General features: G+C 53.5%; 11 protein-coding genes across 11 annotated transcripts; 8 read left to right on the forward strand and 3 right to left on the reverse strand.

The window, feature by feature from the left end:
* Positions 1–2285: 2285 nt before the first annotated feature.
* On the forward strand, positions 2286–7243 carry VTN49DRAFT_5252 (uncharacterized protein; the record flags this gene model as incomplete). Its single annotated transcript, XM_069413289.1, has 4 exons — positions 2286–2340; positions 2532–3916; positions 3983–4092; positions 4156–7243. 4 exons carry the CDS (start codon positions 2286–2288, stop codon positions 7241–7243), a joined length of 4638 nt encoding a protein of 1545 aa, XP_069267171.1.
* Positions 7244–7388: 145 nt separating this feature from the next.
* VTN49DRAFT_5253 (uncharacterized protein) lies at positions 7389–8086 on the forward strand (the record flags this gene model as incomplete). The annotated part of the gene is made up of 3 exons (XM_069413290.1): positions 7389–7532; positions 7881–7979; positions 8069–8086. 3 exons carry the CDS (start codon positions 7389–7391, stop codon positions 8084–8086), a joined length of 261 nt encoding a protein of 86 aa, XP_069267172.1.
* Positions 8087–8156: 70 nt separating this feature from the next.
* On the forward strand, positions 8157–9103 carry VTN49DRAFT_5254 (uncharacterized protein; the record flags this gene model as incomplete). The annotated part of the gene is made up of 3 exons (XM_069413291.1): positions 8157–8211; positions 8275–8932; positions 8989–9103. The coding sequence occupies 3 exons, from the start codon at positions 8157–8159 to the stop codon at positions 9101–9103; spliced, it is 828 nt and encodes a 275-aa protein (XP_069267173.1).
* Positions 9104–9284: 181 nt separating this feature from the next.
* VTN49DRAFT_5255 (uncharacterized protein) lies at positions 9285–10610 on the reverse strand (the record flags this gene model as incomplete). The annotated part of the gene is made up of 2 exons (XM_069413292.1): positions 9285–10507; positions 10565–10610. 2 exons carry the CDS (start codon positions 10608–10610, stop codon positions 9285–9287), a joined length of 1269 nt encoding a protein of 422 aa, XP_069267174.1.
* Positions 10611–11460: 850 nt separating this feature from the next.
* On the forward strand, positions 11461–11724 carry VTN49DRAFT_5256 (uncharacterized protein; the record flags this gene model as incomplete). The annotated part of the gene is made up of 1 exon (XM_069413293.1): positions 11461–11724. One exon carries the CDS (start codon positions 11461–11463, stop codon positions 11722–11724), a length of 264 nt encoding a protein of 87 aa, XP_069267175.1.
* Positions 11725–12513: 789 nt separating this feature from the next.
* Positions 12514–14018, forward strand: VTN49DRAFT_5257 (uncharacterized protein; the record flags this gene model as incomplete). The annotated part of the gene is made up of 2 exons (XM_069413294.1): positions 12514–13241; positions 13292–14018. 2 exons carry the CDS (start codon positions 12514–12516, stop codon positions 14016–14018), a joined length of 1455 nt encoding a protein of 484 aa, XP_069267176.1.
* Positions 14019–14770: 752 nt separating this feature from the next.
* Positions 14771–16242, forward strand: VTN49DRAFT_5258 (uncharacterized protein; the record flags this gene model as incomplete). The annotated part of the gene is made up of 3 exons (XM_069413295.1): positions 14771–15140; positions 15216–15634; positions 15688–16242. 3 exons carry the CDS (start codon positions 14771–14773, stop codon positions 16240–16242), a joined length of 1344 nt encoding a protein of 447 aa, XP_069267177.1.
* Positions 16243–18080: 1838 nt separating this feature from the next.
* VTN49DRAFT_5259 (uncharacterized protein) lies at positions 18081–19614 on the forward strand (the record flags this gene model as incomplete). The annotated part of the gene is made up of 2 exons (XM_069413296.1): positions 18081–18201; positions 18257–19614. The coding sequence occupies 2 exons, from the start codon at positions 18081–18083 to the stop codon at positions 19612–19614; spliced, it is 1479 nt and encodes a 492-aa protein (XP_069267178.1).
* A 408-nt stretch (positions 19615–20022) lies between these two features.
* VTN49DRAFT_5260 (uncharacterized protein) lies at positions 20023–21252 on the forward strand (the record flags this gene model as incomplete). Its single annotated transcript, XM_069413298.1, has 2 exons — positions 20023–20501; positions 20559–21252. The coding sequence occupies 2 exons, from the start codon at positions 20023–20025 to the stop codon at positions 21250–21252; spliced, it is 1173 nt and encodes a 390-aa protein (XP_069267179.1).
* A 217-nt stretch (positions 21253–21469) lies between these two features.
* On the reverse strand, positions 21470–22038 carry VTN49DRAFT_5261 (uncharacterized protein; the record flags this gene model as incomplete). The annotated part of the gene is made up of 2 exons (XM_069413299.1): positions 21470–21723; positions 21786–22038. 2 exons carry the CDS (start codon positions 22036–22038, stop codon positions 21470–21472), a joined length of 507 nt encoding a protein of 168 aa, XP_069267180.1.
* A 282-nt stretch (positions 22039–22320) lies between these two features.
* On the reverse strand, positions 22321–24020 carry VTN49DRAFT_5262 (uncharacterized protein; the record flags this gene model as incomplete). The annotated part of the gene is made up of 3 exons (XM_069413300.1): positions 22321–23337; positions 23392–23563; positions 23623–24020. 3 exons carry the CDS (start codon positions 24018–24020, stop codon positions 22321–22323), a joined length of 1587 nt encoding a protein of 528 aa, XP_069267181.1.
* Between the last annotated feature and the right edge of the window lie 91 nt (positions 24021–24111).

Below are 24111 nucleotides of genomic sequence, written 5' to 3' on the forward strand. Positions count from 1 at the left end.
TCTATCTGTCGGATTGGGCGAGATGCATGCGCAGCCTACCATGGGATTAATCTTGATTCGGCTATTGGTTCATGTACTGGTTACTCTATTGATGAAATTCATCGGACCCTGCTTCTTGGGCTTCACCGCTCTCCGTTGATTGTAGATCCTTGTGCATAGCCGAGTCACCAATTGGCCTGCTCGTTTACTGTATTGACCCGACTCCATCGGTCTCCACGAGTTCGGAGCATCGGATCTCAGATCGGGCTTAGATAATCCAGATGAAGCTTTCTGCATTTCAGCCTCACGATCTTGCCATCATGTATGAGTCAGCGCCCTGATGAAAGCACACGCTATTGATGTGTAGACTGGTGGCAGGTGATCAACTGTTGATGCCATTCTTTGCCTGACTTCCATGACAGCCCAAAAGCAACTAGTTGATTGTTGAACTGGAGGAATGATGAGGGATTACTAATCTACCGAGTAAACGTTAATCCGGTCCGATGATAAATTAGGATGGCTCGGGCCGTCAGGCTGGGCTGCCATCCCGCAGTCTGACTCGAGGAGACGACTTGGAGTCATGGATCCATGCATGCCAAGTTGCCAACACATCACCTCCCATCGACCAATCCCCTCCGCGCGTTTCTGTTTGCTGGCACTACGTCAAGCTACAACACATGCTTGCAGATGGGGCCGACCGACCAACGGGCTTGACGCGACAGGCCACGTCGATTTCCCCGTTGCGCTTGCCCCTCCCTAGAAGGCGAAGATGGGCGTTTCGTTTTTGACGTGGCAGCTTGTCGACGGGCCATTCCGGTGGGATGTTCCAGGATGTCAAAGCCGGGGTGAACAAGGGGGGAGGACAAGACGGAGAGGGGCCATAGGAGGTATTAACCAGGGCTTTCTCTCGCTGTCCAGAGTCATGAAAATGATCGCTCATCTAGGGTATTTTCGGGCGATGCTCTGGCAACGGACCGGGGAGGGAGGATGACGGAGGATGACTATTCACCCTCCAGCCGTCGTGCTGGCTGGTGGTATTGTCCGGTCGGCCCTGCCATCCCGGTACACAACAGCATTCCAAAGTCCCTCTGGCAGTGCTGGCAACGTTGTGAGCTGTTCTGTTCCCGGTGGCCAGTGATGGTATCGATGTGTCCAGCTGAAGTCCTGACTGCTGGCTGCCTTGCACCCGCAAATGCGTTGTTCTTCTGCCACCACCGATGATGCTGGTTGCGTCGATTCGATGAGAGTGATTCCGTAAAGTCGGCGAGAGATGATAGGTTCCTGGATTGCGTAGATAAATTTCACGGCTCTTGAACATTGTATCTGCTCCCAAACGTACGCCACCGATCCAGTAGTGGCAGTAGATGACTACATTAGTACTTTATATCCTCGTCGTGGTGGTTTCATCCTCTTGGGTCTATCTCTAGCCTCGTCGCAAGCCGAGATTGGTTCCGCTGGAAGTCCGATCCGCCCAACGACTGAACGATTTCGTCTGGTGCATCTGCATCCCGCCGTTTTGAGTGACCCGCTGCATATCGTCCGCCCCCTTAGCTCCTCACTCCAGCCCAGTCCCCGTGTGGCTCCGATCAGATTCAGGGCGTCTGCGTTGTCCGATCCCGCAAACGACGTCGCTCCTTGCTGCTCTGCACGTCATCGTCGCGCCCACCCAACCCCCTCTCTTAGCTGTCGATTTTTCCAAGTCGCATTTCTGCTTTCCGCCTGATTGCCATCGTGGCCGTTTGCTAAGCCTCCCCGGTCATGGTGTTTTGAGCGACATACAACTAGTCATCGAAGAAGCGCCAGGTTGTCTGTCTCATTGCCCTGGCAGCGAGTCCCCTGACCCGCGATCGTCCTCTCCTTCACCCTTTGCACTCTTTGCTTGTTGTTTTGTTTTTCTGTTCAATTATCTAGCAGGAAGCGGCTACTAGTGTTTGTTATTTTTTTTTTTTTTTCTAGTCTTGTGGCACTTGATCGTCCATAATCTGTCGGTATGTCTCTCATCCGATCATCCACCCCGCCGTGTGCTAAAGATTTGCGAGACAGGATAGAACCGTATCCTTTGCCAGCGTTTCCGTTGTCCTTTGCTCGCGCGTCGTGGTCATTCTGTGAATGCTACCGCGAGCGACCCGGCCTGCACGACTGTATTTTCATTTCATCCGCGAGTCGGCCGTCTACATCGTGTTGTCTGGCCGGGCTTGTTAAGACAAACATGCGATAGATCCTCGGTTATCGTCCGCCACTGGGCATTGCGCATTCTCGGGGTGCTGTCTCGGGGTTGATGCCGGGTGCTGCCTGCCCATGGCAAAATGGTCGATGCCCAGTATGCTTCTTTTGCGCTTCCTGTGAAGGAATATGCCATCCGTATGTGCCCATTTCCCTTTCTTGTGCATCACTCTTGACTCCCCTACCCCTGCTTGCTGTTGATTTTTTGTCCTGCACACCTTACCTCAGTACATCTTCTACCTCTCCCACTCGTGTCCCCCACATCCCATCTCTCCTGTAAGATTCGCTGGTGAATGAATCAAATGGCTAAAAAAGACTTCTTGTGACAGCTTTACCCCCTTCCCCCTCCGTTTCTTCAAGCAGGTGCCATTCTCCCGTCAGTCCAAGTGACCCATCATGCTTCTTTCCTCCCCTGCCGCCTGATCCTTGCATACGTCCGCCATTAGGCGGGCTCTCTCTCGAGCCAGGAGCGTCGCCAGTCACTGGTGAGTCTAGTTTTGACGAGCCTACCTGGCCCCTGGAATTCCAGTCCGTTTCCCGCCAGCCCAAGAATCGGCCATCGGTTATCAGGTCGGTCTCATCCACTTCCTCGGACCCCGCGGTGTCATTTGAGGAGTTTGCTGGTCAATACCGGCGTTGTGAGCATGTGAGGAACCAGAAAAAGGACCTGGAACACCGTTTGATTGCGACAAGGATTGCCATCGGTCTTTCAGCAAGACTGTTGAGGATTGATGTTTCCGCACAGAAGGGCCTTTTGGAATCCTTCAAGTATAGTGACAAGTCTGGATTCATTACTATTTTCAACGCAGTCCGGGATATCCAGGATGCTTGCGAGTCGGCGCTCCATCGCAACATACACCGGCCGGTTCCGGTGGCTGAGTCGCCTCTCGTACAGCACTCTGACAAGATCCGTTCCTCTGGATTTATGAATCAGTTGACCACTCAGGCGAGAAACGATCTGCTCCACATATTGGCCCTGGTACGCACCGATTCAGAGTTCCTCTTTGAGCGCATCCGTAGCCTTTCGCCATCCCAATTGGCTGCCTTGTCATCACCCGCGGCGTCCCTTGATGTGGGAGATGCTGTTTTATCCTTCAATTCTCGGTCCCGCAGTCAGCAACAGAGTCTCAAGCGCAATAGCACACATTCCACTGTTTTCAAAGATCATGTTCTGGCTCTCGAGCGCAATGACCCGCTCGCTGTTCTCCTCTTCAATGTATTCGCAGTGCCGTTAGATTGGGATTCAGCCGAGGCCCGTCTGCGTCTGGATGTGTGGTCCTCCACTTGCTCCAAGCTCCTCGCCGTCGAGGACAGTAAATACTACACCTTCCTTGGCCATGTTTTGTCCCACTGGACACAATGCAGTGATTGGACTGCCCGCCCTAAACTGGAACTCTACTTGATGGATGTGCTCCAGCAGGGCGCCTTTCTACTGGAAAATATTGAGTCTCCCATGATCAGGTCTTTTGGAGGGGTCGAAGCTCCCGATCCTCTTCGAACTGATGTTGCCGAGGAGTTCTTTGAAACTGCCATCAAGAATCTCTTCGAGGTTCTTGATGATGCTGATGCTGGGCTTCCTTCAGCGGCGTTGGAGTTCACCAATGCCATACTAGCCAAACTAACCAGCCCTGAAAGCAAAAACGGCCTGATCGAGTACGTACTCATGCACTGGTTCTTTGCCAAGTTTCTCTACAATACCATGTGCTTCCCAGAGGTAAGGCCTTTCCCCATTCTTACGCATCTATATGGGAAGTTTGTCTGACAATTTTCTTCGCTGCAGAGCCAGGGATTGTTGCTTGATTTCCACATCAGTAAGGATGCTCGGGAGAAGCTTCTTGGACAGATCGCTCTCCGAGCCCAAGCTCAGGTGTACCGAGTCCTCCACTCTTTGTACGTGGATTCCTCTTGCAGACCGTATACTCGTGATTCGGGGTTGATGAGTTTGTTGTGTAGGCCTCAGTTCGCCGCCGTTCATCCAGAGGTGAGACGGCATATCGAATGCATGCTTTCCAGATTCGTTCCGTCCACTCCGCCATCACTGTCATATGAGGCCCGGGATTTCCAACCACTGCGGCATCTGGATGAGGAGGACCCTCCCACGTCAGCTTTTGTGATGCTCTCCAGCGCTGACGTTACAACACTACTGAATGCACTGTTTCCGAAGAGCTCACCCAGCTCAAGCGCTTTTCCTCTGGGCTCGCCGCATCGATCACCCAATGGACATTTCAGAGGAGCAGCGAAATTCCAACGTGCATCTCTTCCCTCCCAGTGGACAGGAAGTGTCGACAAGGACCCAAGAGTACCTCAGTCCGAGGCAACAAACTATTCAAAGCAGGCCGAAGCCATTCGCCTTGAACTGTCTGACATTAACGTGGATTCGGAAGGCCGCCCACTTTTTGATCATCCTTCTGTCGAAGAGTGGGCGATCCTGGACGTGTCCGGGGGCGGCAAGAGTTTGTCTTGGTGCCCGCCGACGTCTGAAGACATCTCGGAGTCCTTGTTCGACTCGTTTGATGATATCGATGACGGTCCAAATTCGCCGACGATTCAGCCGGAGCAGGACACTGATGCTTTACAGACGGCTATCAAGAAGCTGGTTACTGAGCCTGCCTACAGCCAAACCAAAAATCGTAGCGGTTGTTCTTTGCAGCAACGATTTGATGCTGCCCGATCGATTTGCGCGGCCAAATCGGACCTTCTGGGAGCCCACTACTGGTGTGAAACTGCTAAACAATTGCGACAAAAGGCCGCCAAGGTCCCATCCAACCCGGGAGATGATTCATGGATTATTAGGCCGATGCTCAAATCCTGCAACCGACTGCTCTCTCAATGGAGGAGTGTGATCAAGGATTGTGAAAACGATCTCATCAGGCTAAGCCCAATCGCGGAACATCTACATACTCTTACGCAGGAAACGAAAGCTCGCGCGTCCAAATTCAGAAACAAGATGTGGTACATGACAGACGTCAAGAATTCAATGCGCTATGAAGATGCTAAGAATGTCGCTCTTGCACTCAAGACCATGGTGTATCCCAACATTCAGCGAGAGTCAGCTTCAGATTACCGGTTCCGAAACGGTTCTCGGTACCTTTCGGGCTCCATGCTGCAGAAGCCCGAAATGCAGGTAATGAATGTCATGAAAGCGTCTAGCAGCCAGGGCGGTCCGAACAAACTTTCAGATGAGCAGGTAGAGCTCACTAGGAAATGGATGTCCCACCACGGCATCGACAACTTCTGCCGTGGGGAGGAACGCATCCATCGGTTCTGCTACGAGGTGAAGGCGAGCATCAACAAGCTCGTCGGTGAGACCATGAGTGAAACGCCGGTTCTCTGGGCCAGCGAACTTTTCCAAGCCGAACGGGCCAAGTTTGATAGCTCGAGCAGCCGATCGTTTGGTGGCATTTCCTCTCCCCCTGGCGTTCGTCCCTCGAGCATCTGCAGCGAGGATGCACTCTTTACGTCCTATCCGAGCGTGGGCTTCCGTACCTCGGAGTCCATACGATCTCAGGACGTGCCGACTCTGATGAGCCAGTCGTCATTCCAGAGCCTATCATCGGACAAATGGAGAACAACGAGAAATTTTGAGGTTGACACCCTGTCATCGCTGGATTACATGGCTGGAAAGACATCGTCTAGCTCCACAACTGATTCGTACAGCGCGTTCTGGTCCCCGCCTCAGACCATGACTCAATCAGCCGCCAGTGCGTCTAGTTTCCCTTCCCGGCCTCCGTCAATGTTCAGTGATACACCTGCTCCTCGTCGTGTCGAGCGCGACACGCATGGCAAGAGTGCGTTTTTGGACGATCTCCGGCAAACATTGACCAGTCTGCTTCTCAGCGACCTCGGATCACCCGTCTGGAGCTGCGGCAGCGAGACAGATGCATGGTTCACCAGCTACCTCAACGACAAGCGGGTCCAGGTGCAAATGGACAAACGTGCGAAGATCCAGAGATTTTTGGCCGAGTCTGAACTGAGATCCTACGAGCGTGTTGGTCGGCCAGAGACTCGAGGGTATGGGCATTTTCGACGAGCCGAATCAGCGGATCCGGCCATGATCAGTCGGACCCGTGAGGCGACTGATACGGCCAGTGGCGATCAACAGAATTATAATTCCGATGCAGTCGCCTCCGATGCTAATTTTGGATATCACGATGCGTTTCGACAATTGTTGGATGTTTTCTCCAGGAATGCTAACCCCTACGTTAAGCTGAAAGCCCTCCGGGATCTGCGGGCATTGGTGGTTGCTTCTCTTAATGCTGCCTCTGCGAGACCATTCTACCGTGGCGCTCCGTCTACATTGGATCTGATCAACAGCAATGCGCCGCGCTCTACAGAACGCAGGCTTGGGCGCCGCAGATTGTCGATGCCGTCCCACAGTAGAGATCTGTTGTCAATTCCTCCATCGCCGCCGCCGGAATCAGTTGAAATTGAGTCGCACCCTTCGTACGATATGGAGGCTTCGCAAAATCAAGTTGTCAACAAGCTAAAGGACCTGCTACGGGAGTTCCAACCAAAGACTCTGTTCAGGGACCTGCAATTCGTATCTGCGTTCGTGCCTAACGAAACTCTCAACAAGACTGACAGTGGCACCGCGTTCCTCGAGTTTGGACTGGCTGCTTTGTCATTGAAGGAGGAAGTATGCTCCTCCATGGTAGAACTGGCGGATCGTATCGTATCGCAGGAGCTGAGTCGGCGCCATTCTCAACCGGCGTCCGATCTGCATTCGCGACCTCACAGCACCATCGAAGATGCAGCCAAAATGTGGATTATCACCGCCAAGGAAGGTAATCCGGTGGCACAGCGTGAGTTGGCCATCCTCTACCTCACGCATCCAGAGATCCTGCCCCGGGTGACGCTACCTTTGACACTACCCCGCGATACCTTCAAGGCGGAGATGATGTATCGGCGGGACAAGGATTCCAAGTCAGATCCGCAGAGCATGTGCTTGGCGCTGCACTGGATGCAGTTGTCGGCCGCTGGAGGGGATGAACTTGCGAAGAATCGACTTCGCGAGCGTGAGGAGTTTGAGTCACTTGTCTGATCTTTCTTTAGAATCATATTGCTTTACCCCGTCTTTGACATTTCTTTCTTGGGCACCTTGAAGCATTCTTTTCTTCTTGCGCCTCTTTTTTGTCTTTGATTTGATACTACTGTTCTATACCCGATCTTCTGACATTGATCTATCGATGTGGGCTTTCATGCCGTTACGGGAATTTGGCTCGTATCCTGGTGTCATTTACTGGGCTGGCGTCGGACTCTCGTTTCAGGGAACATCCAGGAGGAGGTTACCATTTTGCATTCCCCGTCTTTTTTTGATGTGGTTCTTTATTGTATGCTGTTTCCCTTGCTTGAATGAAGTGTGCCTTGCTGTTCGAAGCGATCCTGTATACGGACATGTATGGAGGGGCGTTATTCGAATATAGCATCCATTCTTATATTCATTGTTGTACTTGCAACTCGAAGTTGTATGAAAAAATACCATATTTTCACGACATACTCCCGTAGTTCTAGAAGTAACGCAGAAATTCACACTTTTGTCGGTCCCTGAACCCCTCGGACTCCGGCGCTACAAGAACGACGTCATTGCCCCAATTCCCGATCACGTGAACAGCCCTTCTTCCCTTCACCCCTCCTCCACCTGCACATGCATGGTTTGGAAAGCTGGAGCCGGTCAAAAGTCGGTCAGCTGCGCTTCTTTTCTTTTGTTGGCTTTCTGGCTCAAGAAGTCACGGGAGAAGCATAAAATTGCTCAGCTTCTTTCTTTCTCCTACGTCATAGTATGCAGGCTTACGAGCCCCTCTGTTTACTTTTACTTCTCGAAGCCTTTACATTTGCGAGCAGTACTGATAATCTCTTTTTCCCACAGAGGAAGCAAATAGAATAAAAGACCACTTCGTCCGCTTGCTGACCCTTTCTCCGATGTTTACACTGCTCCTGCAGTCCCAGAACTCACCATGACATCCTCGACGGAAAAGACCGCGTCAGAGACGACGCCCAAACGTCCAAAGGGTATTTCGTGAATCAACTAACAAAACGCTAAAGGAGGTCGGATTGCTTAGATCATTAATATAGGGATTCTCAAAAACTCGTCGAGTTCTTATAGCATTCCCCAATCAGCCATTTCGCCGGGGAAAGCCGACGCCGCCGACACCCGCGAAATTACCCTGCAAAACACCCTTCAGAATGCCGGCCGGCGGTCGTCAAGTACACGGCGCGCATCCACGAGCGGTGGACGGCGGCTGTCCACAACCAGCAACGCTAGCTCCGGTGGTCGTCCCGGGGACGAGCATGGCCAGCGGCTGCAGTGGGACGAAGCCAATCTGTACCTGACAGAGCAAGAGCGAACGACCCGGATGAAAATCAATGAGCCCAAGACGCCGTGGGTTCCGGCATATGACCCGGACAAGGATGTGGATGATGATGTTGATGCCGCAGGCACGGCACTCGACGCCCGGGGCCTAGTGGTCGACGAGCTGGATAAGGTGGACAAGCCAAAGGTCCCTCGCGACAGTGACATCCCGCATCTGGAGCTCGGTGATCCAGAGGAGGACGAGGACGAGGACGGTGCCAGTGCCAGCCGCGCAACCCGCAAGGGCAGTGTGGGTGATCGACATGTTGTCGTCGAGAATTGTCCTCAGGCCGAGGGTGAGAGGAGCCCGGATAAACATCGCGAGTTTGAGGAACGCCGGCGGAAGCACTACGAAATGAAGAATATCAAGAACTTGCTTGCGTAAGTGATTACTTCCACGGTTCGTGGATCGAGAGCGCTGATGTGATCGCTCGTAGTAATCCCGTTGCTGTGGATGATGAGGACGAGGACGAGAACGATGAAGAAGATTCATCCAAGGAGATTCCTCCTGTCCCGCCGTTGCCGGGTAAAGTGGCCAACGGTGGTGCCTAGGTTGATTTTTCTATGTGATCATGATACCATTTACGTTACTGATGTGTTTTTGGAATGAAAATGAATACTCAGCTTGATATTGTCATTCGATATTCCTGGTGACGAGTATACCCTGTATGATGAGAAAGAAATTATCATTATACCGCATTACTTATCACGATCTGGTATCATTGTCTACAGATCACAGATGTTCCAACGCAGAATCATCGCAGTGCTTGGGTGCATTGATCGGGTTGCACCGAGCAGCCCTGGACCGCGGGAACTTCACCACGTAGTCGCTATTATACCGACCCGCGCTTCCCGGAACGGGCCAATCCGTGCTGACGATGTGGGCACCGCTGGCAAATGCGGCCTCACGCATGTCAGTCTTATCGTTCAGGATGGTCTCGATGGGCACGTCGGCACGGGTGCGGACGAGATACCCCTTCGAGACGAGCTGCTTGATCTCCTTCTGGTTCTTCTCACCGAGTGGATCGTTGCGCTTGATGAACGCTGCATCGGGCAGGCCAGGCTCAGAGTTGGTGAAGATGACGCGACCCTCCAGGTTGTCGCGGCCGCCGGCGCGGTAAGCGTCACGCACGCGCACCGGGTGCGTCGGCTCGTTGTCCATGAGAAAGAGAACCTTGCCACGGGCGTCGTCCAGGGTCGGCCACCCACCGGCGCCGTGCGGGCCACGCAACAGAATAGCCTCTTCCAGCGTCAGCTTGCGGCCCGTGGCCCGCTCTGCCTTCCGCCGGATGTCGTCCGGCGTGATGAGGCGGTCGGGCGAGAAGACGGAGCGAATCTCCTTGTCGACCTTGTCGAGAGCCTCCGTGGTCCACTCCTCGGCCTTCACGCCACCCTTCTCCTCCACGGGGCCATTGGACATCTTGAACTCGAGCAGGATCGGAATCGGCACGTGCCGCCGGTGCTGCTTGTCCGACCACTCGCGCACCTGCGTCAGACACTCGACTAGCGTGTGACAGATGGTGCCAACGTCCGCGTCCGCGACGTGCAGCACCTTGGTGCCCGGCTGTTTCATCGTGTCCGGAAGCGCATAGTGCTTACGCTCTGTCTCGGACATGTTCGCGAGCCGCCGGATCAGCGGATCCGCGAACAGGCCGCCCTTGCTGTCGGCGAACACATCAAACTCGAAGCTGCGAATCTGCTGGTACTCCAGCTGGTCGTGCACGTTGGCATGCGAGTAGTAGTAGTTTTCCGGGGTCGGCTCTCCAATCAGTTCCGGGAAGACCTCCCGCTCCGACAAGCTGACCTCGCGGTGGTAGCTGTTGTGCGAGCCGATGACTTGCAGCTGGTTCAGCCGTATGCGGTCACCTTTGCCCTTGCCATAATGGAATGTAGCCGACACCTCTCGTGCAGCCACGTGAGGTTCTGGTGTTTCAAGGGTCTGGCTGAGGACACAGGCTATGAAGCAGCTCAATTAGCTTTGTTATTCACAAATAAAACAGCGTCGGCATTTACCAGCCAGCACGAAGATCAGCACCGAGCAGACAACAATCTCCCGCATGGTGAAGGCTTTGGTCGGTCGACCTAGGTTATTGCTCCTGGATGTCGATTCTTCGTCGTGATGCATTCAGATCAACTGACGGCGGCCATTCTACGGACCCTTTATATGACGGGAGTAACTCCGACTGCTCCGTTCATCTACAGTAGTACTGTTAGTAGTATTATCTACGAGGTCCATCGTAGGATGGCCGAGGATTGATGATGGTTGCATGTTTGAATGCTGCTCGCTGATTGGCTGAGTGTTTCCATGGACTGACCTATCACTCCGCGTTTAGCATGCACGCAACTCCGCATTTGCTCAGTTCAGGAACAGGATGGTACCTTGGCTTACGCCAGTTGACAAATTCGTGATAAAAACCGGTGGGAACCAACTGGTGTTCTGTGCATACCCTAGACTTTGTGAGATGGAAGTTAATGGCAACTGTAATCAATTATCTACCGTATTCGTATCTCACAGACATACAAATGGTTTAGTATCATTGCATTATTCCACAACGTCGAGCTCTCACAGCCGAGGCATTCACCCAGCTTTCCCAGTTCGCAAGTCGCATCACCATGACTGGGAGAGATTTCAAGTTGTTCGTGCAATTTGGCGAGTACATACTGTTCATGCACTAGCAACTACCTGATCTTACTAGCAGGGTCTTAATCCGCAATGGTGGTTCTCAGCAACACGGCAATCACCATCGACAATCCGATAAGTACTAATTGACCCATGTGACAAGCCGCTCCGGAGGCATGTATCACCGACAATATAGTCCTCGCCATAGTAAATCCTGATATGTTAGACCTGTGAGGCCTGGGGCCTCACCAACCGTGGTCTGAAGAACCCTGAGCACATCCGTTTTCTCATGTACCTCCTCCTACGGGTCAGCCGAGTCCAGCGGGTTCGTATCCGGGTCCTCCTCGAGATTCTCCGGGAGGAACCGGCGATGCTGCTGCAAAACGGGAGGCTATCTTCGTCAAATCGGAAACCATCCGTCTGCAGCGCCAGTTCTACTGTTGCGACGCGCTACACGAAGATAAGACGCTCTGCAACGCCCGCGCTCCAAGACGAAGATTTTAGGGTTTGGGTGGCGCATGATCCTGGCGTGTTGCGTTTGGGCAACGATTAGTACGGAGTAGCCTACCTTTTGCTGACTGGCTGTGGATGGTCTTGTCTTTGCCGAAACTTGCATTATTACATGCTGCTCATTTATTATTAGTTTCAAATTCAACCTGTTCCTGGCTTCCTGCGAACAATCTCTGCTCATCTATTTTTCATGATCAATCGGCTAAAATGCCGATGAAGGGATCTCCCAATCAGGCTAGTGGCTCATAACCTCCCTATCCGCAGTTCCGCACAGACGCTCCAAAATTGCCCGAGCCGGGGGGGATCATCGGAAAGGGGTGGGCTATGATAGTTTGACAGCTTGGTCCGGCGCTTGATTCCAGGGGGAATGAAGGTCACGTGACACGATGTCTTTGCCAGCTCATCCTTTTTGGGCCTGGACCAGGGAGCACCCCTGACCCACCGACTCCAAAACAAAGGCGTCCCTCGAAGCTCTTATTAAGCATCTCTGCTAGAGGAGAGCCCAGGGACTCCTGGGCGTTATTGTTGCTGTATTTATCCTCGCCCTCTCCCCTATTTCTCTTGTTTCATCCCGTCTTTCCCCCTCTCTCTCATCCTCTTCTCGGGGCCTTTGAACTGCTTCCTAGCCGCTTTGAAAGCCTCTTGGAAGTATCTCCTGACTGTGGTAAGTTTAACCCAGGCGTTTCGTGTTGTCTGATCCCGATTTCTTCCATACTTCGTATATATATGTATACGAGGCCCCAATTCTCATCCACGCCGTGTGGTTCGTGCACCTCGCTCATCTGTTGCTTGCTCGTGTAGATCCGTTCTCCACTAAGTATCTTCCATCACCATGTCTGCCGAACCGGCCACCCAACCGACCCCGGCCCCTGAGGCCAAGGTCGACGAGAAGGCTGCCGAGCAGACTGAGTCCAAGCCTGCGGAAAACGGCACGGAGAAGCCTGCAGAGACTACCACGGAAAAGCCCGCGGAGACCGCCGCAGAGACGCCTGCGGAATCTACAGAAAAGCCCGCTGAGGCTTCCGCAGACAAGCCTGCGGAGACTGCCACATCGGAGAAGCCTGCAGATGCGCCGGCCGAGACTGCTGCTGCTAAGGCAGAGCCCGCCAAGGAGGAGTCTGCCGCCAAGGAGCAAAAGGAGGAGAAGAAGGAAGAGCAAAAGCAGGAACCTGCTAAGCCCGATTATATCACCAAGACTCCGGCGCTCGGCCAGCTGTTCGACCGTCTTCCGGCCATCCTGGAGAAGGCTGGTCACACGGAGATGTGGGGTGTGCCGCTGAAGGATGTTAATGACATCCCCACCGTCAACGTCCTGATCAAGTTCCTACGCGCCAACGAGGGCAACGTCAAGCAGGCGGAGGAGCAATTGACTAAGGCGCTTGAGTGGCGGAAGAAGCTGAATGTCGTCGATCTTGCCGACAATGCCAAGTTTAGCAAGAAGTTCGATGGACTCGGCTACGTCACGACGTACAATGACCCCAAGCAGGGGAATGTCGTCTTCAACTGGAACATCTACGGTGCGGTCAAGGATGTTGACGGCACCTTTGGCAATGTTACTGAGTAAGTATTTCCATTTGAAATTCGTACTGAAAACATGCTAAGGCTGCCAGATTCATCAAATGGCGTACCGCTCTCATGGAGCTGGCCGTCCGCGAGCTGAAGATTGACCAGTCCACCAAGGTGATCGACTACCACGGTGAAGATCCGTATCAAATGATTCAGGTCCACGATTACCTGAATGTCAGCTTCCTGCGATTGAACCCCAACATTCGCGCTGCCTCCAAAGAGACCATTGAAACCTTTAGTTTGGCGTACCCCGAGCTTCTGCGGGAGAAGTTCTTTGTCAACGTGCCAGCCATCATGAGCTGGATGTTCACTGCGCTGAAGGTCTTCCTTAGCAAGAATACCATTCGCAAGTTCCATCCCATTTCGAATGGCGCGAACCTTGCGAAGGAGTTCTCCTTCAGTAATGAGCTTCCCAAGACGTATGGTGGTAAGGGAGGCGAACTCAAGGAAGTTGGACGCGCCGTTCCTGTTGTCGATGACGAGCCGGCCAAGGAGGACCCTAAGGAAGAGGCCAAGAGCGACTCGAAGGAGGAAAAGAAGGAAGACGCAAAGGAGCAGCCAAAGGAAGAAGCCAAGACAGAGTCTCAAGAGCAGCCGAAGGAGGAAGCTAAGGAAGAACCCAAGCCAGAAGCCAAGGAGTCGCAGGAGGCGGCCAAAGAGGAGCCCGCCAAGGCCGAGGAGCCTGCAAAGACGGAAGAGCCTGCGAAGACCGAAGAGGCAGCGCCCACGGCAGCCTCGGAGCCTGCCAAAGAGGATGCCGAGGCCAAATAAATTCACTTTCCTCTGTTGAGCTCAGGAGAGAGATACCCCGCTTGTTTCCATGATTACGTCTCGTCAGATGGAGAGCCCACAGGTATGAAAAAGAGGAGGATCAGTCATGAGGCTTCGCATGTTTCGGCCTGCTAGAATGTTCTCCAAGACCGACTTAATTCTTAATTGATACCCTGTTTTGTGTTTTTTTTTGCTGATGTTGTTATGTTGAACATATTCTTTTGGAGAGAGCGGTAGTGCAAACTACCAATGTCCACCGCATGTTACAGAAGAGTTGAGCTTGTTTACCTTCATTCAGCGTCTATATTAGTCTAGCTGATGAGTGACTGGATTGAATCTTAGAAGATGAGTATGGATTCCAGTCTCTGCTCCTAGGTACATGGTTTGTGAGCTTTAATGAACGTCGCAAAGTTGACTGGGCTACAAGGAGCTGGTTTTACAAGAATTAACCTGCTAGTCCTAGATAGGTAATTAATTACGCAAATCAAGACATCCGGCGGACAATGCGCGGACAATCACCAACTCTCTTCCCAAGAGAGATTGAAGAAGACAAGCAGAGTCCACAAAGAGAATCCGGCACTCATGCTACGGCAATAATTACACAGTGAACGCATCACCTTTTTTTTTTTCCTCCTTCCCTCCGACACTCAGAATGGTGAAGTTCTGAGGTCACCCGAACGAAAGCTTCACCGAGCCCTGATCGCATCGAACCAAAAAACAACTTCAGTACTAGCTTCCCCATCCCATCGACAATGTCCGTGTGGAATCCAGACAATATCCGCGACGTCGCCGAATCGGTCGGCATCTCCAATCTAAGCAACGATGTGACCGAGACGCTCGCACGGGACGTCGAGTACCGCATCGCGCAGGTGCTCGAGGAAGCACTCAAGTTCATGCGCCATAGTCGCCGGACGGTGCTTACCACGCAGGATATCACCCAGGCGCTGCGGGTGTTGAACGTCGAGCCCCTGTATGGATACGATTCGACGCGACCGCTGCGGTTTGGCGAGGCATCGCTGGGACCCGGGCAGCCGCTCTACTACGTCGAGGATGAAGAGGTGGATTTTGAGAAGTTGATCAATGCGCCGTTGCCGAAGGTGCCGCGATCGGTGATGTTCACGGGTTAGTAGTAGTGGATTTTTGTGTGTGTTTGGGTGTGAAGGGGGACATTTTGGCTGATGGTTTGTTTTCCTTTAGCACACTGGCTTGCTGTCGAAGGCGTCCAGCCGTCCATTCCGCAGAATCCTACGGCAAGCGAGTCGCGGAACCTCGAACTCGTCGCCAAGGGCCCTGGCGCTAATCCCAACGTGGCCGCCATGAGCGGGAATCAGAATGTCGCCGTCAAGCCGCTCGTCAAGCATATCTTGTCTAAGGAGCTGCAGCTCTACTTTGACAAGGTTTGCAACGCATTCTTGGATGAAGCAAGCGAGGAGTTCCGTACATCGGCCTACTCGAGTCTACGAGAGGATCCGGGATTGCAGCAGCTGGTTCCGTACTTTGTCCAGTTTATCTCAGAAAAGGTGACGCATAATTTGAAGGACATCTTTGTTCTGACCCAGGTTATGCGCATGACGGAGGCGCTCATCCAGAATAAGAACTTGTACATTGATCCATATGTAAGTTCGTTGCACGAGTTCGTCCAGTATCTGGCCACTGACGGGGCCTTTAGGTCGCCGCTCTTGTCCCACCCATTCTTACGTGCCTGATCGGACGCCAGTTGGGATCAAGTACGACAGAACTCGCGGAGCAATTCGCTCTCCGCGACTTTGCAGGATCCCTTCTCGGACTTCTTGCCAAGAAGTACTCCCATGCCTCACATAATCTTCGCCCGCGACTGGCTCGGTCGTGTCTCAAAAACTTCCTCAACCCGGCCAAGCCATTCGGAACGCACTACGGCGCAATTATTGGGCTACACCAGATCGGAGGCCCCGAGGTCGTGCGCGAGTTGATCCTGCCGAACCTAAAGCCATACGAAAAGCTCCTGCAGGACGCCATTAGCGAAGACGGCCCACGGCGACCTGAAGCGGAGCGCGTTCTGGAAGCGTTGCTGGGAGTGCTGTCGACCTTGCAACAGGGACGCGCAGACCTCCTGACCAACGGACACTCGGCCATCTTTACCGATGAGCTCCGTGAGCAGCTCGTTGACAAGCTGGGCGAGCTGATTGCTGCCAGGATTGCAGACACGGGCAACGTGCAATTGGCCCGTACCTTGCTGGAAGACTAGCGATTGGTGGCTCAAAAATGTGCTTTGTCTGGGAAATATGCTTTTTCTCTGCGGCGTTGTGGATTCTGGACCTTTTTTTGGAGGCTTGGATCTAAATTCATGGGAAGGGCCCTGCGTTCATTGTGTTTACTTATTCTAGACCAATGTGAATGAAAATGATACCCTGCAGCAAAATGAGATCAGGTGCAGGAACACAAGCCATTTGCCTGGAGGGGAGTGAGACGGGTCATCTAAGGGAGCTTGGAGCTGCACCCGCTAGACTTTTCGCGGACTAGCATCAGACCGACCAGAAGTTTGGCTGAGCTGGACAAACTGAAATTCTGGAATTCTGGAGTTCTGCAATTCGGGGACCAGCTGCTCGAAGTCAATGACGCGTCTGATGATTGCACGGAGTGCATGGACTTGTTCTGCTGCCTGAAAAGTACACATTCCATACGGAGAATTGTAGCCGAGAGTCTTTACTGCCGTCCGCATGCAGGGTTTGAGGTGTTTTTCAGTTCCTCGTTATTACAGGCCTGTATTTCATGACGCTCACCGCTTGTCGCACGACCAACTGCTGCATGCGGAAGGGTCAACAACAGCAGCAACAAAGCCAGTCTGCCATGGCTGCGGATTCCAATTCCAACGGAGAGAATGGAAGAAGAAAAGAAGACGCCCAGGCACAGGAACGATATGTAAACCGTCCGGACCTGAAGTGGCAAGAGCCAAAACAAGGAAAGAGCGACTGGTTCGACCCGATTCTGTATCGATCCTGGGGGGACCAGGTTGTATGATTGTATCGGAACCCCGTAACTTGGCTAAACTTGTTATGGAAGTTATCGACGTGTTTCCGTATGGATAGTAACCTGACTAAACCCAACAGGGGAAGAGAACAAAAGTGCCGCAGTCCACCCAGGGTTTAGGTTGGGCGATATTTTTTCCCGCATTGTTCTGCCCACATCACACAGACTCGCTGGGATTTCATCATAAATTGCCCACGATCCTTGACTCAGTTTCCTTCCTACATATATGCCAAACCCACCAGTTTGCGTGGACCCATTCTCCCGGTGCTAGTTGTTCCTACTTGCTTGTCGAACTTTCTCAGAGCCTTCTGGTTTTGCCACAATTGGCGTTGTCAACGTCGATGTGGTGACTTTCGCGCTCCGAACTAACCCGCGTGCGATCCTCCATGAGCCCAAAGGATCTCCTACGCTTCCTGTCCAAGCCTGCCAAGTGAGTTTGTTTCATTGACTGCCTGCCTTGCCTGCGATCTCTGCGACTCGATTTCGAGGCGTGGTGAGCACAGCGTCAAAAACATCCGTGCCTGTTTTGCCTGCTGCGCGCGCGTCGCCAAAAATAAAAAATTTCCCTACGTGCGGATTCTGACCTGTGACAGACCCAGATAACACCGCCTCTGCTCGATCGATATTTTTTTTTTGGCGCACTCGTGCTCTTGATCCGTCTCGTTCGGCGTTGATATCCTCGTCGGCTGGACCCGGTACTGTGACCCGGTATCGGTAATCTGTCGGTGCGAGGGTCCTAAACGGTCGTCACCATTCCGTTCCATCTGTTTTTCGGTCTTCTCTCCGCTCGCCCCCCCTAGCATCCCGCACGGGAGCCCAAGGTTTAGTCTCTCCACATCAGTGACTGAGCTGGTCGGTTGGACGCCAGCTTTTTCCTCTTCCCCCTCACCACCGGGCCTTCTCCTTCTCAGGCGGACACCGCATTGTCCCCTGGGTGGCAGATAGTGCTTCGAGTCCACTACTCGTCCCACCCGTCGCTTTCATAGCTGCCAGCTAGGTTCTTCCCGTCTCGGACCGTTGTCAATTGAATCCTCGCTTCTTCGGGACCGCTCGGATATGGTCTACATTGGGATTCCCAAGAACTACACCACCTCTCCGTCCTCGTTTACCGGGACGCCATCGGTGACCATCAACCATGAAGCGACCATCGGCTTGGATAGTTCCAATGCTTTTGAAGGTGAGTTGCCCAGTGAATTCTGCCAAAGTGATTTCGGTGACTGACGCCCTGCCAGGTCCTGAGAAGCTGCTAGAGGTATGGTTCGGTCCTTCGGCCGACAATCTCCTCGGCGGATCCAATCCCAACGGCCTCAAGGCCGTCCCCGTGGAAGCATGGAAGGACATGCTGGACATTGTCAATTGCAAGGTGCTGTCGATCGTCGAGTCCGACGATATGGACGCCTACCTCTTGTCCGAGTCCAGCATGTTTGTCTGGCGCCACAAGCTGATCCTCAAAACCTGTGGCACCACGACTCTGCTTTCGGGGCTTCCGCGCATTCTTGAGATTGCGGCCACGTACGCGGGCTTCCCCAAGTCCACGCCCCCAACTTGCCGCGGTCTCACCTGTGCCGCTGCTCCGTACCGGGTTTTCTACAGCCGGAAGAACTTTTTGTTCCCGGATCGTCAGCGTGGTCCTCACCGTAGCTGGCGTGATGAAGTGAAGACTCTGGACCAGTTCTTTGCCAATGGAAGCGCGTACATGATTGGCAAGATGAACGGCGAGCACTGGTACCTGTACCTAACGGAGCCGCATACGGCGCTCACACCACCTGCGACTCCGCCGCCGGAGACTCGAACCAGGCTTCTGAACATTCCTGAAAATCTGCCAATCAATGGAGCTGGCGATGACTGTCAGAAAGAAAGCGACGAAACTCTCGAGATTCTCATGACGGATTTGGACGAGGAGAATGCGAAGCAGTTCTACCTCGACCATGCGAGTGCGGTCGCAGAACTCCGTCATCGGAAGATCGAGAAGGATCGGGACGAACATGTGGACGTTTTCAGTAACACCTCATCGGACCTCAGCGACATTGACTCGGTGGGCGAGCAGGGCCTGCCTGCAGAACTCACCACCGAGGGTCACGCGCTGGGTACCGTGGTGACTGAAACTTGTGGCCTCGCGGACATCTACCCGACCAGCAAGTACCCGAACGCGCGCATCGATGCGTACCTGTTCACTCCATGTGGCTACTCCGCAAATGGTGTCATTCCGGCGCCTGACGGTCAGTCCGGTGCTCACTACTTCACTGTCCATGTGACACCGGAACCTCAGTGCTCGTATGCGTCGTTCGAGTCCAACGTACCCTCCAAGTCCGGACGCGATACCGCGGATGTTGTCAAGCATGTGGTCGACATTTTCAAGCCTGGACGCTTCACCGTGACTCTGTTCGAGGCGAAACCATCGGACGAGTCGTCGGCAGCCAGCAAGCTCACCGACCACCAGTCCATCCTCAAAGCCAAAAAGATGGAGAACATCCCCGGTTATCGCCGTGTAGACCGGATCGTGCACGACCTCGACGGTTACGATCTTGTGTTCCGCTACTACGAGCGTTATGATTGGAAGGGAGGTGCTCCGCGCATTGGGGAGTACTAGGGGTGCGGTTATGCGCGTGATTTGCTCTTCGATCAGTTGTCTGTTATGTCTGTCATGTCTGTCGCTACCGCATGTTGTTTGCTTCTTGCCATTTAGTCCGCTGGACTGAATGGCACACGTATGAACATGATGATTGTTATGAGTATATTCTTTCGGTACAGCAAGATAATTGTATGTGCGTCATGACTTTCTAATCCTCTTTGATTCTGTGCTTGACGAACTCCATACTCGTAGCGAAGTTGGGCTTTCGATAATTGAGATACGTTACCATATACGTAATTTCACATTCCGTATACGGTTAGAGGAACGGGCAGAATCCTTACCGCCTCAGTGAGCATGGGGTGGATAGTGGATGTTCACGAGAACAGTCAAAGCGATTCATAGCGTCCGCCAAACACACATAAAGCCATGTCTTCACCGCCGCCAGTCCCCGGGCCGTCCGGGGTAAATCCCCTCAAACGGGCGTCGATATCGTCGACGGCGTCCGGCTCGAGCAGCAAGCGACCACGCATGCATCCTCTGCGACAGACATCGTTTCCGGCAAGCGGCGGCGGCGGCAGCGGCGGGGACCAGGCCAGCGATGCGGGGAGCGTCACGGGCAGTATGGCAGGGAGTCTCGGGGGCGTCAGCGCCGCGACGGGCGAAGGTGTCTTTGGGAAGAAGCGAGGGCGAAAGAAGAAGAGGGTGGATGGTGAGGACGCGGCGAGCATCCGGGGCGGAGACGCGCTGGATGGCAGCAGTACGCGGGTTGGATCCGCGGATCCGGATGCAGGTGGTGCTGTAGGCGGAGAAGAGGCGGATGAGGATGAAGAGTTGGAGGAAGAGAATGAGCTCTTTGGCGGGGATGAAGGGCCGACGGATATGGAGGCGGAAAAGAAGGACATGGCGTATGAGCTCAGCTTTCTTCCATTTTCGAGCCTAGATGCTAATAAGAAATATGACAGGATTCTTATTGATGCCTTCAACCCAGATCAAGCCAACCGATACGCCCTTTTTAAACGAACAAAACTCAAGAAGGAAACCCTCCGACGAATAGTCAACCATGCGCTCTCACAATCCGTGCCTGCAAGCGTCGTGACAACCATTAACGGGTTTACCAAAGTCTTTGCTGGCGAGATTATCGAGAAGGCACGCACCGTGCAACAGGAATGGGCCGAGGCATTCGACCAAGCGGCTTACGCCGCCTGGCAGAGAGAACAGGCTGAAGCCAAGGAGAGAAAAGCCCGCTCCGCGTCTTCCGCAGCAGAGGTGAAGACAGAGGCGTCCGAAGAAGCGGCTCCCAGTCCATCCGCCGGGGCGCCGCAGTCCGCTGGTGCAGGCGCTAGCGGCGTAGGTGTCAATCTGCCTCCCGGATTCTCTCCAGCACCCGAGTCTGCGACGCACCGGTCTCCGTATGCCATGACGCCGACCAATGAGAACAAGCCGTCGAATGACGAGCCCGAACCAGAGTTCAAACCGCCGCCGAATCCGCACCGGGGCCAGTTGCTCCCAGATCATCTGCGGGAGGCACTGCGGCGGTATAAACGGGACTGCGAAGGCGGAGGCGTAGGGATGTCGGGATTAAGTCTGCAGACCTTGGGGGTCCGGGGGGCGTTTACATGGGGTATTGGAACGGGAGGTCGGCGGTTATTCCGTTGATTTTTTTTTTTTTTTTTTTTTTTTTGTACTGTATTCTCTGGCAGGTTAGGAGTTTTTCGGTCTGGTCATGGCGTTGCGGTCTGTCTACTCACTGGGACGATAAAGATTATGATTCGGTAATATTCAAGAAGTATCCTTGTCTTTGAAAAAACACATTCACACCAATAAAACTCCATACCCGTTACACAATGAAGAACATCCCAACATCGTAGAGGAATTATAATCCCAACCCCCGGCGAACCTCCTCCCGCACGCGCTTATTATACTCGTCTCTTCGTTCGCGCCACATCTTTGCAGCCTCGACATTCGCCGGACTCTCATCGTTGGGTTCCGCGAGCATGCTCATGACCGAGATGAGGATCTTCTCGACACTCTGGATCGGCGACCAGCGCTCCGAGGCATGTTCATAGTGATTCGGATCATCACCGGGAGGGTGAAGAATGGAGATACACACGGTACCATTTGGATACACTATCCATCCCTCTATGTCAGCAATTTTTTCTCTTTCATTATGAGATGGGGAACAAACGGACCATTCGGATGCCAAACACCCCCCAAAAACCTCATCGTCGGCGGACTCAACGGGTAATCCTTGGGAAACTTGAGTTCTGCGACAAAGACGCCGTCCTCGTACGGTGTGCCTTCGGGTCCCTGGATCACGGCCTCCCAGTGGAACATGTCATCTTCGTTGACGGGGCCGGCGGTGATACCCTCGGGTGGGTTTGTTGCTAGGTTTTTGTATTCGTGGAAGAGTCGCTTTTGGGCGACGCTGGCGGAGGAGCTCATTTTCTACGGTGTTTATACCCTGCCGGTAGAAAGTTGTGTGTATGTGTGTGTGTGTGTGTAGTCCGATTGTTGTTGGTGAGTAAGTACCTGATGGATGCGGCGTAGGGTCGGAGTTGAAGCGGAATGGCTTTCAGTTTTGGTCCCCCCCGCTGTCCACCTTTGTTAGGGCTTTCGGCCTAAGGCATGAAAGTGCAAGTACTTTAAAAGCGTCATTGACTCTGATGCATTACAGTCTTTGTTCTATCATACGAGATTTTGGTAAAAGTACACATTCATATCTCTTTAGAACCAGCCGAACCCATCAGATCCTCCCGTTGTCCCTTCTCCACCACCGGCATCACCTCCAGAACCCCAGAAATCCTGCGGTGGAGTATCCTCAGACGTTTCCCGCGGATCTTGCTCTGGGTATCTTTGAGGATATTGTTCTGTAGCAGCTGGACCGTCTGGCTTGCCACCTATTCCCCGCTGCATGGCCTCGTAGCCGGCCATGGAACCGGCACCAACCGCGCCCGCGGTCACCCCTTCAGCTGCAGTCCCCGCCTGCCCGGTTCTACCAGCAGCGGTGGCGGCTCCCACCTCACCGGCGGCAGTTCCCCCGCTGGTCAATTCGCTGGGGAACCATAACGGGAAGAAACCGATCCCATGGCTGTGCCGGCTAAAGTAGTCAAAGTCAATACTCACGGCAGTCGCCAGCATAACCGCTCGCTGATCGAGGGTCATTCCCGTCTGTTTGGCCGAATAGGCCGTTGGAATGCCCCGCTCGCGCTCCTCTGCTAGAGCAGCAGAGTCCATCCGCAGAGCATACACACCCGTGTCTGTGAAAATTTCACGCGCAAATCCTACAAAGTTCCGGTTGACGGAGCCGATTAACCGGTCATCTGCGGATCGGAGGGCGAAATCCCACGACAAAAATGGCTCGTTCACGTAGGCAAACTGGTGATATTCGCCGTCAACGTTCTCTTCACGCGACGCCTGCGCCAGCTGTGACTGCTGAGATGGGGAGAATCCGTCTCCGGTTGAGGAGATCGACCTTGTGCTCATCTCGGTCTCTTGATAGGGAGATTCATGGAAGGTAAAGAGATCGTATTTGCGTCGGAGCGGTGCCCAAACCTGCTGCGCCTCTCCGATGACTCGCATCTCGGAAATCGCCAGCGGGGAGATCTTCGCAGAGCCGCCGGTCACGTCCATCAGCGCGGTAGACGAAACAGACTTGACGGTGTTGGGCCGTCGCGGATCCAAGTACATCAGCGGATCGTAAACCCGGATGCGAGAGCTAATCCACGAAAATGGACGATAGAACTAGCGTCATTAGAACCTGATATTCCATCCCGGTGAACCCTATGAAAGACGTACCCTAAGAACTTCGGTCCCTTCGCGATCAAAAATGTGGGCAACGAAACTTCGATGCGTGCGAAACGCCTGTCGGGCCAATGTGTTGGCCAGACCAGTTTCTTGCTCTGCCATATAACCTACATGGTTGCCGCTCGCATCGAGAATTACGTAGCGGTTTGCCTGCTCGAATCCGCTGCACGCGCAAAACGTCAATCAAAAAGTTCCCCAGCACATGCACGAGATGCCACATACAGCATCACATTCATCATTTCCAGCTGTCGCTGAACGACCAAAGCCGAGTTGGCCAGTATTCTTGCCGCAGGATGTTGCCCTGTCAAAACCCCATTTGGATCTTCGGGGACATGAACGGGCGATAGTAGAGTGTTGTCCTCTGGTCTCGTCTCATGCAGTGTGGATGACAGCTCCTGCGCGGTTCCCGATAGTTGATCCTCGGGGATCTGACGCCTTGAGGAAGAGACATCTTCCGGGGTTATAACTCGTTTCCTTCGATTCGTAATCGGCTGTGGCGGTTCACGTCTTCGAAGGGAGTTACGCGGTCCTCGACTGCTGGCTGCGGTTGTTCGGAGGGATCGTGAGCCGCCGGCGGCCCAGCGTAAAGCTGGAGCCCGGAACGGCCTGCTCCATATCATTTTTTTAAGTTGATTTTGTGGGTAGATTAGGTATTGGGGTTGGCAGATGTTAATGATTTGAAACTGACTGATCCGCGCCGGAGGCGGCGGA

The sequence above is a fragment of the Thermomyces lanuginosus genome, assembly GCF_041956635.1.
Source record: "Thermomyces lanuginosus strain ATCC 200065 unplaced genomic scaffold VTN49scaffold_32, whole genome shotgun sequence".
Classification (NCBI taxonomy): domain Eukaryota; kingdom Fungi; phylum Ascomycota; class Eurotiomycetes; order Eurotiales; family Trichocomaceae; genus Thermomyces; species Thermomyces lanuginosus.